The 12,534-nt window shown below is 40.8% G+C and overlaps 1 protein-coding gene across 11 annotated transcripts in view; it reads left to right on the top strand.

Moving 5' to 3' along the window:
* The first annotated feature begins 1,633 nt into the window (after positions 1–1,633).
* Positions 1,634–12,534, top strand: part of Tbcd (tubulin folding cofactor D) — a 45,822-nt gene continuing 34,921 nt past the window's right edge. For 3 of the 11 annotated variants that reach the window (XM_045765105.2, XM_045765103.2, XM_045765106.2), the window contains exon 1: positions 1,634–1,821. In XM_045765105.2, coding sequence (XP_045621061.2) covers positions 1,649–1,821 — 173 coding nt within the window. In that variant the 5' untranslated portion in view covers positions 1,634–1,648. Of the gene's footprint in view, positions 1,822–1,845; positions 2,016–2,035; positions 2,171–2,211; positions 2,294–4,685; positions 4,794–12,534 lie in introns of those variants that run through there. The other 8 variants (XM_045765104.2, XM_069311126.1, XM_045765107.2 and 5 more) reach the window with 7 other exon arrangements.

Genomic DNA, 12,534 nt, shown 5'->3' with positions numbered 1-12,534 from the left:
AAAGGTCGGATGTAACACAAACAAGGAACAACGGGTTCAAGCTCCACAATTAAACCAAACTGTAGATCACAAAACAAGAGATACTCTTCACTCATAGGGGTTAAATAAACCCATGGAACTGCCTACCCGTCGAAAATGTAAACGTAGCTCTCATCCTGTAACTACGTAATAACAATAATAATCTGTTCATATGACGCCAGAGTAAATCTTTATCCTACTGGTCTAGATACTAAAGGATGTGGAGCTTCCGGAGTCGGCTCAAACTTCCTGTAGTAAGCTTGTGTTGTTCAAACCAAAGAGCCAGAAAACAACAGTAAACATGGAAAGAGTTTATCTACATCTACAACGATAATATATATACCATACGGTCTGACAGTACAGTCGACTTCATTCTCGATTCAATCTTGGATCCCGGGTTCGATTCCCGGGCGAGACAGAAATGGTTGGGCACGCTTCATTTCACCTAATGCATCTGTTCACCTAGCAGCGAATAGGTACTCGGGAGTTAGGCAACTGTTGTGGGGGTTCAGTAGTTCGACCTTGAGGAACCTCGATATATACGTCAAAGCAGATGTTTACACAGGCTTCCAGTTCTCGATTAAACGATTAATTATATTCAGAGTAACATTAATATATTCTGTTGTATTGCTTGTAAGTACACTCCATGTACTGTACATGAATGTACCAATACATTAATCATATGTATTTACCACTAATTACAAACATACTTAATGAGCAGCTTGAAATGAAGCCTACATATCCCATTATCTGTCACATAAAAAGAAATATACCAGCTGTGCGCGGCCCCTTATTATAAATAGCATGTAAAATACGAATCATAATACTCCCGAGTTTGGTTTGATATAAGTAAATTAAAGCTTGTTCAATATATACACGAGAGATGTAGCTATAGGGAGGATTTTGTGACCTTGGGATCAACGGCCACTAACTCATAAACAGGTTTGGCGGTAAATTCTCCCGGGAACACCAACATGATGGCGGGACTTCCACCACCTGCCCAACATTAGGCAAAAAAAAGCTTTAGCGGTTATCTTATTTTAGTCGTTTATTTAATTGCTTCATTAGGACACGCGACAGATAAGAATTAAGTTGAGAAAATATTAAATATTTTATGCATGTTATGAATTATTAAGGAGGAATTATCCCATACGGATATAATTAATAATAATAATACATTGGGTCGGAGGACAGGCAGCCAGTGTGTATATATATACATGTTAGACTTATATAGAGGTTTCCCTCTCCCCAAGGTCAAATTACTGACCCTCCCCAGTATGGAACCCTCATAACTATAGCTGACTACAACTCCCGGGGTACCTATTTACTGCTAGGTGAACAGGCGCATTAGGTGATAGAAAACGAGCCCAACCATTTCTGTTAGCTCATTAGCTTTGCATTGGAAGTACTTGCTTGATTGCTTAATACCCTGTGTTCAAGGTACATAAGGAACTGTAGACAGATGGACAGAGCAAATTTAAAAAATAATGAGAGTAACGAACGTATAATTTTTAACCTATTACAATTTATTTCTATATATCTTCAAAAGGATTTTCGTTCAAAATACATATCATATTATAGTTTATGTAATGGTGTAAGGCTTTTACTAAAGGTGTATTAGTTGCTCTTAATGACTGAAGACAAGCGGGGATACAATTGTCATTGTTCACTCGAAATCAAAACAAACAGTGTGGGCGGAGGTGCATCACTAGCTCTTCACAAGTCCAAATTTGGGGAGAATGATTTAAAATTCGGCAGCAGAGGCAGGCCAGGACGACCCTTTCGACCCAGAAGGTGCTCAAGGTGTGGGAAGACAGGTGTTAAGTGTTGAGAGATGTGAATGACAGCGGCACGAGTGAGAGTGCAGGTGTAGTCAATGGATCAGCTGACAGTCAAGTCAATCATTGATTGACTTGTACACACGTTACTTTCTCTTTATTTACATGTTGCCTGACTCGCTATTGGTCACTTGGAGACGCAGTTGCCAACAGTGAATGGTATTCACGCGTTGTTAGGGCATGTCATGGTGATTGACGTGTGTATGTGTGTGTGTGATTCAGAGGATGACTCATCTTAGACTCGTGGGTGACTGATTCATCAGACTGTTTCATCAACATTGCGCCATTGTATATGGTGTAGATGCCTCCATGTGGTATGTGAATGTTAGTAGTACAGTGGTGTGTGTACTGGTGTTAGACGTGGGAGCCTCTCCGGCACGACTGAGCCTTTATCTAGCTATATTTGCCATATATTTAAAACAAAATTAATTTGCCAAGTAATTTGAAATCATTTGTGATTGTACTCCAGTGGATCTGGATTTAATTCTCTTGATGTTCAAGTTTAAAATAATCGTAATGGAATTGTAAAATGCATCATTGCATAGCAAAATTTTTCCAGTAGTGAGTTTTATCTCTAACAAATTTTATATCTCGGCTCCTCACACGTAAAAAATAGTAATGTTAATGTGTATTCTGATACTGTAATGTGCGGAATTAAACAAAATTGCACTTTGGTTTCAATGCTGCAATCTTGCGAAAATTTGCATAAAATACATTCATTGTCATTTTTTTTTTTTTTACCAGTCAAAAGAGAATAATTTATTAAATTTTTATTCAAAAATTATACAAAATATGACAATAAACATCAGCATAAACAAAAAGATGTAAAAACATATAGTATGGTTGGCACATGGGAAGTTTTGGCATCTTGTATGAAAATTCACAGAAAATCCATTTAAAATTCATTCAATACTTCCTTTATATCAAGTGACAAAACAGTCATATGCAAACATTTCAATGTAAAAATCTAATCATACTGTATGACAGAAAAGAGTCTCACAAATGTACAATTATTAAAATGTTTGTTTTCAGCACACCACAAGCTTCTCATGGCCTAGTTCACGTGTGGTGGTGGGGGTTATGGGCTTCCCTGGAAACACAAACAGAAACTGTCTCTATTTTCCGCTTGTTACAACTTATAATAAAATTGTTACAACTTGGCTTAACGTGTTAATGACGTATTAGAACGTTGTTACAATTTGCTACAGGTATATTGGTTGTTATAACTGGTTAGGAGGTGATAAAATTCATTCGAACGTCGTAGTTTCGGTGTGTGTTTGGCGGGCTGGCACTTTACAAGAATGTGTGTTAATACAACCACATCTAAAAATCTAACAATAATTTAACCTACAAACACCATCTTTTAATAGAAAATATTTATTAAGTTTGCAATGACATGACTGCTCCTGCTTGTGTTGCTTTGACAGTAAATAGGTCTTTTTCTCAAGTTAATTTGTCTTTATAGGTTTGGGCCCAGTTACATTAATATATTATGGATTTAAGTAACTAAACTTTTTTTTTTATGATAGTTGCTACTGTATATTGTTGGTGCCTGCAGTTGCTGGTTTATTGTGCACCCCATATTTATCCTGAGAGCAGTAGTGCAAAGAGATTACTGAGGACATAAAAGGATTTAATCAAATCCCAGTGGGTTTTATTTGACATTGATTGATACAGTATCTCTGTATACACTTTATTTAATTACGACATTGTAGGTAACAGACCTGCTGCTTACACTGCAACTGCTCCGTATAACAATGCAATATATATTACATTGTAATATTACAATGCAATATTACATTGTGAAAGTTGCCTAATGTAACCTTTACCTAGCCTTTGTTGAACTTAAGCTAACTTTTCCCTATTCTAACATTAATATAACCTTAGTTTAACCTAATATTTTTCTAACCTCAGGCTAACCTAATCAAAGTACAGTACAGTATTACATGACTACTGTATAGTCCCAGACCACCAACTGAAGTACAGTAATTTAACCCTATCTAACTGGTCCAGAATAACATGGTTAGCTGAAAGAGATGAACTGGAAATGTCTAGTATTACTTGACTGTATAATTTAACTCAATTGCAGTACAGTATTGGTGTGGGCCAGAATTTAAATGGGTTTATGCTTACTACAGGAACAAAAAAATTTCACTGACAAACCAATAATATTCAGGAAAGGTATACTGTACTATGAAATCAATTTTAATTTTCATGTGGTTCATTTTGAATAGAGTATCTTGGTTTACAATTGATAAAAAATGAAGATCTGTACTATAACATTAGTCCACGTTGTTTTGAATGTCTGGCATAGTATTGGTATTAGGTATACAGTACTGTACAATATTTGGATTTTGGATAATTGACGTGTTGCATATACTGTACTGTATTATATTTGTAGTCCCCGTGGCACAGTGGTAAAGCACTCACCCAGCGCTTCACAAGTGATTTGACCTGGGCTCGTATACTGACCGGGGAGGATTGACTGGGTGCCAATCCTTAACTATAGCCTCTGCTCACCCAGCAGTGAAAGGGTATCTGGTTGTGTACCTGGTTGGATAATGATAAGGCTAGTCATATTCCGGGGAAAAATTAGGATTAAGGACCTGCCCGAAACGCTATGGGTGCTAGTCACTTTACATGGGTGTAAGAACACTTGCATACTGTATATAAATAAAATAAAATGAAAATTACTCTAGTGAAAATCTATTTTCAGTTGAGAATGTTTTTAAATATAAATGCATTAATGAAAGAATTATTTAAATTTCTTTGAATGTTTAAAAGTGTTTTCTAATGTGATTTTTTTTACTAATACCTCATTATTTTCAGGTTAAATAAATCTAAATGATAAAATGGCCTAGGTAGCTAAATTTGTATATTTTAAAATTTGACCCAATAACTCGGTCAAACTATATTCATCATGATATCAACTTTGACGTAAGTATTGACTAGTGATTCATTTTGGATGAAATATTTGAGTGTGCTGTACTGTCTTTGAACTTTGCGATGGAGGGTTAATTTAGCTTTTGCATCTAAAATTTAAATTCAGAATGTTTAGTACTGCATTAGGTATATGATGAATTTACCTGGATAATGATAACATTGCCATACATATGCTTGCTTTGTTCACTCTCAAAATATTTAAACATCCCATATGAATGCAAGTTCTTATAATTTTGTAATAGAATTTGTTTTAGTAGTGTGCAATTTGCTACAAAATTATTTTAGCACTAGTTTGAGTGAGTTATATAATGTAATTATAGCTCCTCATTACTGTAGACAAATGAAGAAAGTTTAATTAGTTATATCCATAACAGAATACTAAACTATACCAGAGTTTTATTATTTTGTTTTTAATTTTCCATTTAATATTTTCATAATGGTTTATAATACAGTACTTTAGTTATTATTTATATGAGGGATTTATGAAGATTTTATGTTGTGTAAATGCAGTAGATTGAGATTTAAAAAGAGAGTAGATACAGTATCTTGAGTAATAATACATTACATACTTATATACTGTATAGTTTGCAAACCACCTAAAGTGGATTTTTTGGAGGTCTTTTAACGCAATATCTTAATGAAATTAGTTTATGGCCAGCAAATTTATAGTAGCTTCAGGAACTTAATGTAAATTTTTTTATTATACTGTACTCTGGGTGGTGTCTTAAAATAATTTAAAACAAATTTCCCTGGTATGTTTCCCCGGCTCAAATTCTGCAGCTGGGGAGTAGTTTTTTTTCTGTTATTTCTTAGAGGGCTTCCCTCGGTGGCTTCCTGAGCTAGGCGCCTGGTTAGATCAAGATGCCACTGAGGGAACCCTGTAATGACCCTGAGAAATAAAATAATGACTTGTATCTATCTCGACCGCGCACTCCGCTACTACCACTGAGCTAACCGTGCAATCTCCGCTCTTTCTATGGGAATAACAGATGCTCTACCGATCATGTAAGATGTTAACACTCGGGCCGTCATACGAAGACGTAAACCAGTACACAGAGGAAGGAGAGAGAGAGAGAGGAAGAGGGAGGCAGAGCGAGAGGAGAGAGAGAGGAGAGAGCGAGAACGAGAGCAAGGGAGGGAGAACGAGAGCGAGTGAGGGCGAGGGAGAGTGAGACACTAGTGAGGGAGAGTGAGACAGAAAGATAGAGGTAATCGTAGTCACAGCCTATCGTATGAGTTACCGAGTGACGCTGCCACCACCCTGAGTTACCGGACAGGGGACCGGAGTGAGATTCGTAGGTCTTGCAGATGGAATAACCTACCAGGACAGGTGTAGGGGACAATTGAACGGTACAAGGATCCTGGCCTGACACTCGAATAATCCTGAACACTTGGGAACTATGGTGTACACAAGAATAAGGCGGGACACACCCAATAATAACACCTCAACACGGAAGACGAACGGGGGGAGGAGTACTGAATAATTAAGAGCACTAGGTCACTAGGGCAAAGGGGACGGTAGGCCCAATATCACTAGGCAAGGAACCATTAATACACATTTAATAACACTTAATATCTGACTTTATTTGAAATAATTAAATAAGACACTCCCTAACTATATCCCCTACTAGAGGCCAAGGGTACTGAATGAGGTGCTTTAGTACAAGAGAGCCGTACTTACTCGTATGTTGTTCCACCGTTTCCGGGAGATGATGTTCCTTCCCCGAGTCCACACCCACCTTCCTACTGGGCTGCGCCCACTCAACTCACTCCCCCCTGATCTGCTGCTCCTCAGCTGAACATGAGGGTTTTGCATTTGTTGTTTAGAGGTTAATCCCTGAAGATTACCATGACGGCATCAATTCTGACCTCTTTGTGATTCGATGACCGTTGACCTGACTCTATGGCTAACTTGTACAGAGGTGTAACTTTTACATTGTCTGTCGCCGCCTGTCTGGCGCCTGTGGGTTGTTCATCCTCCACGTGGCCTGTTCATGCTGTTATGATGTTCATGTACTATGTACTGCTCTCTTGTTACATATCCCCCAATGTCCCGGTTTAAGAAAAACCGTGGGCGAGGAACTCGAACATGGCTTTTCTTATCCCAGACCACAAAGGAACTAGCACATGCCTCGAAAAAAAATAGCTACCCTATCTAAATATACACATCTCACAATCGAGAAATATTTATAAAAACTCTCAACAATAACAGTTACCATGGTAACTCAAAATCCAGGCTGACCATACCTGCATGGCAGCCCATCTAACCTCTTAGATGACAAATCAACATTAATTTGAGAAACAAAAATTAACACAATTTATGACAAACAATTAAATTTATACTGGAACCATCTTTCCGCTGGTTCCCCAGTTCACCAGAGTCTACACAAAAATTGTCATTCATAACATTTTCTCTGTAACGGTGAACTCCAAGTTTTCTGAACTTAAAAAAAAATTACATATATATTGTATATACAAATTAACAAAGTCTTAATTCCCGACGAGTCCGTTGTCCCGATGTTGTTGACTCGCCCATTGCTGTATTCTTGCTGTAGTTCTGCAACGATGCGTCGTGTTCTTCACCAACGATGTTCTTCAGCTGGCCTCAGTTGTTGTGAGAAGAGATCCACTCCCCTCTTGACTAGAGTCTTCCACTGAACTAGTCCACAATCCGCAGTACATCCGCGCTGCTGGTCCCTACTTCCGGGTCGTCGACGAGGCGATGACGTCGGTGTTGACAGCGATGATTGACTTGCTGTCCGGTCACAGGGGGAACTCTGGCGTACCTGGGTTCCATCCTCTTGTAAGATATTGTCGCCTGCTGAACGTCTGCTGGCGATGTCCTGCCTGCCGCATACCTGTTGCCTTCCTGGGAGTACTGAGACGTTGACACCAGACGAGGTCTTGCTTGATGAGTGAACAGCTCCAGTTCGTTGAGGCGGGGTGGGCGTGGCGGCAGAACCCTCGGGTTCCGGCTCCAGCTCTTGGGTTCCATCCACTTACAGGTGTTTCTTCTGCTACGTCGTACTAGGCCTTTACGACTTTCTTCGTTATCCCATCATGCACATGATTGTAGGCCCAAGATGCAAATCGTGCATCCGCGTTGGCGTATCATGCACACTCTAGAGGGAACGTGCTGTTCTTACGTAGCCACCAAGTTTCACATCTTGTTTCTCGGCGCATCAGAAACCTCAGGAGTGGGCAAGACCTTGTGTAATCCCGCAACCGTTGCCCAATCCACTCCGTTGTTCTTGGCTGTTCATTTCCGGTCACCGGTGTTCTTTATAGCAAGGCAGGTGACCTCATTAATGTCTCGTCTGATATGTTGAATCAGTCCTCCAGATGACAGCTAGTGTTGGCAGTTCCATAACCTCATTAAGTGATGAGGTGTTGGCTGTGACCTTGACTTGTAGCCGCCCCCACCATGGCAGGTACCACTAACAAGGGTGGGGGGAGAGGGATGGAGGGGGTGATGTAGTGTGACCCGTCCTGTCCCTCGGGAACTAAACCTGGTTCCCGCCAGACAATAGCGGTGACATGCTACTCTGGCCTCAGTTGTAGAGATGGGATATGGCCGACAGTGTGGAAATGTGAGCAGACCTGGGAAAAGAAACATTCATAACTCATGTCTGGTGGAGACCTGGATCTGCCCTGGAGGTTTTAAGAAAGATAACTCCTCCAGGGTAGGTAAAGGTACGTCACTCTTGACTAAGCACCTACAGTACAATTCTTTGCCTCTACCTATAACTCAGATGACAGCTTAACTCAGTTACTGTGCGCTCATGTGCGCGCGAGATCTGGTGACCATAGGATGACCAGGCCTAACTTGGCTACTAAGTAAGGATGATAGGATGTCATCATCCTCCTCCGATTGAGCATCAGGAATAACCATTCCCTCCACTCTCTCAGGGACTGGGATTACTGAAGGTAATTCCAGTTCTTCCCTTGCTACATAAAGTTTCAATTTATTTATATGGATGGTTCTTTCAACCTGGTCTTCAAATATACCCTTGATTATGAAATTTACTGGGCCTAGTTTCTTAATAACTCTATAAGGGCCTCGCCATCTAGCTGCTAACTTCCTACTCTGATTGGCGGGCGCTGACTCATTCAACCGCATCACTAGGCTTCCCTCTTTCACTCTTAATGGTTGTACCTGCTTATCATAATAATGGGCATACCGTGTCCTTGCTTTCTTTGATGCTTCAGCTGCTATCCTCCATGCATTCTTCATCTTGGTGAGGATTTCTGAAGGATAATCCTCTCCATAACTAATAGTATGTCTGTTAAGCAGACCTGACGCAAAATTACACGAGTGTCCAGTAAACAGCAAGAGTGGTTGAGTATTTATTGACTGGTGCACTGCGGTGTTTAGTGCAAACTGAACAAAGGGCAACTGTTCATCCCAAGTGGCCGGGTCATTCTCTGCTAAAATGGCAAGCATATCCTTCACCGTTCTATTAGTTCGTTCCACCATGCTGTTCGTCTGGGGATGGTATGCTGTTGTTAGCGCAGTTGCTGTTTCTAAGAGTTTACATACTTCCTGAAATAAGCTACCAATAAACTCCTGTCCCCTGTCAGATACTAGAACTTTAGGCGGACCGAACACAGTAACAAACCTAGCTAAAAATGCATCTGCCACTGTTTGGGGGTCTTTCCTGGGAAGGGCTACTAGAGTGGTATACCTGGACAGATGGTCCACTAGAACTAGCGCATATCTGTTGCCTGAATTGCTACTATGTAAATCAATTAAATCAGCCCCCACCCGATCCAAGGGTTCTGCTATCTCTGAGAATTCCTGGAGTGGGGCTTGTACTTTAGGAGTACCTTTGCGTCGTTGACAGTTCCCACATGACCTGACGTACTTAATTACATGTGATAATAACCCTGGGAAATAAAATAATGACTTGGCCTTTGTGTAAGTTTTGTACACTCCCGGGTGACCTGCAATCTTTGACGCATGCGCAAGTTTTAATGCTGAAGGCTTTAATGCGTCAGGGATAACTAGCTGAAACAACGCCCTGTCTTTCTGGGCATTTACATGATACAACACTCCTTCTTTGAGTGCAAAGTCATTTAAAGAGGTACTTTGTTTTCTTGAAGGATATTTCCCACCTTCCAGATGTTCAATAATTTCCTTCCATCGCTGTTCCTTCATCTGAAGTTCTCTCATTTTATCGCTCGCAATCGTTTCAATGTTTACATTCATATTGATGGTGGCAATGTTCCTACTTAACGCATCAGGAACAACATGAGATGGACCAGGCTTATACAATATCTGAAACGAGTGTGCTGACAGTTCGTGACCCCACCTTGTCATTCTCGGGCAACGTGTCTTTTTCTTAAAAATGTGGGTCAATGCTCGATGATCAGTATAAATTATGAAGTGACGCTGAAACAAATAAGGCTCAAAATACCTTACACTCTCTACTACAGCTAAAGCTTCCTTGTCAGTGGCTGAGTACCTTACTTCCGGTCCTTTCACTTTCCTACTAAAGTAAGCTACCGGGTGCGGGTTGTTCTCCGAGTCACGCTGAATTAAACAGCCACCTATGGCAATGCCGCTTGCATCAGTGTGGACTTCCCAATCTTTCTCAAAGTTAGGAATTGCTAAAACTGGAGTAGTACTCAATTGTGATTTTAACTTCTCAAAAGCCTCCTCATGCTCTCGGGTCCATACAAACTTAACATTTTTCTTAGTGAGATTCGTCAGTGAAGCTGACGTTCTCGCAAAACCTTCTATGTGTCGACGGAAATACCCAGCTGCACCCAGAAATCTTCTCACATCCTTTGCTGTCTTTGGTGTTGGCATTTCAGCAATAGCGCGACAAGAGTCCGGATCAGGGCGTATTCCATCTGTGCTTACCTGAAAACCCAGAAACTTGAATTTCTGAGCCGCCAGGGTACACTTTTGGGCGTTCAATTTGAACCCCGCCTTGTTCAACAGCGACAAGGTCTCTGTCAAATCATGGAGGTGTTCATCAAAAGTTCTAGAGTACACTACAACATCATCAAGGTACGCCAATGAGTGCCTACCAAGAACAGGGCTTAGAATATAATTTATCGCCCTCTGAAAAGATGAAGGAGCTGTTTTTAATCCAAATGGCATACGCTTGAAATGGTAAGTCCGCACACCATCCGAAAATGCTGTTTTTTCTCTGTCTTGTCTTGCAATTGGTATGGCCCAATACTGTACGCTGACTTTGCGTCAAGTGTCGAGAAGTACTTAGCTGTGCCAAACTGGTCTATGATTTCCCGAATGAGAGGCAGAGGATAAGCGTCCGCTGTTGTCACTTCGTTCACTTTACGGTAATCTACACAGAACCTGTAACTACCATCAGGTTTGCGTACTAGCACTACTGGGGAAAGCCACGGTGACGTGCTCTCTTCTATAACGCCCTGTCTCATCATCTTTCTACACTCATCTCTAATAAGTTGTTTCGCCTGCTCTGGGAGTCTCCATTGACGTGTTTGTACCGGAGGATTATCACCTGTTGGAATGGTGTGTTCGACTTGAGGCAGGTAGCCTATTTCCTCATCCTCGGTCGCAAATAACCTAGGAAATTTACGGAGGACTTCCCGTACCTGTTTACGTTCAGCAGGTGACATATGAGTCAAATCTAGAGCAGTTATTAATTTGTCCACCATTTCCTTATCTTGAGGAGATAACGGGGTTTCTTTACCGATCTTACTGTGTGACTCCTCGTCTCTTACGTTCAATGCGCTACATTGCGCTGTTACAGTCGATGTTTGTGTGGTATCTGACTCTATTATTTCTTTTAAATTTACCACAATTCCTTGTGTCAGACTATCGCCTACCCTAAAGCGATAAGGTTTGTGAGAGAGGTTGACCAGTGGTATTATCGCACCTTTGTCATGTACAGATACCAGAGTATATGGTATCATCAACTTATCTATTCTGCCAGCTACCTGAAGGGTACTTCCGGGTTGAATGTTTCTTCCTACGGCGACTTTAATAAACTTAAATGACCGTGGTGGACATACTTGTCTGTGTACAGCATGTAGTCTACATGTTTTCTTGTCAGGGTCTTGAAGAGACTTGAACAATTGTTTAGGAAGGTTTACATATTTAGGTGCTCGTTGAATTGAAGCAATTATGGGAGGGTGATCAGTTAACTTTACTGGGAAAGACACAGATCCCAACTGTAGCCTACTGTGTCTTGCTCCCTTCTCCGATGTCAAAGAATATGTAAATTGTTTCAAAAAATCCATACCTAACAATATATCACCAGGGAATGTTACATTATCCACCACAGTACACTCATGGATACAAGGTTTATCTTTTTCAATGTTAAAAGTTAAAATACATTTTCCCAGAACGTCAAAGTGTTGACCATTGACAGCTGTTAATTGTGCACCCCCTTCCTTAAGGCGCACCTGACTGAAGGTCCTAAATGAGTCCATCTTAATGATGGTTACCTGACTACCAGTGTCCAGGAATGCAGTCAACCTCTTCCCGCACACCCTCACTTCAAAAGTGGGCCGCCCTTCCTCCTTATGGGCCTTATCTCATAATTCCTCCTTACTATTGGGGCAGTCATATCGTTTGTGGCCTCGTCCGCCACAACTCCAACACCTGGGGTCATAAGTGTAGTACCAGTGAGGAGGCGGACCTGCTCTATGGTGCCCTCCCCTCTGGTTACTAGAAGAGTTACCTACACTTTCCTTAACACGATGCGAATTGTTCGTATCTACCGCTTGGACATAAGAGGAT

This window comes from Procambarus clarkii, chromosome 69 (genome assembly GCF_040958095.1).
Source record: "Procambarus clarkii isolate CNS0578487 chromosome 69, FALCON_Pclarkii_2.0, whole genome shotgun sequence".
Classification (NCBI taxonomy): domain Eukaryota; kingdom Metazoa; phylum Arthropoda; class Malacostraca; order Decapoda; family Cambaridae; genus Procambarus; species Procambarus clarkii.
This window is presented reverse-complemented; position numbering and strand designations above follow the sequence as displayed.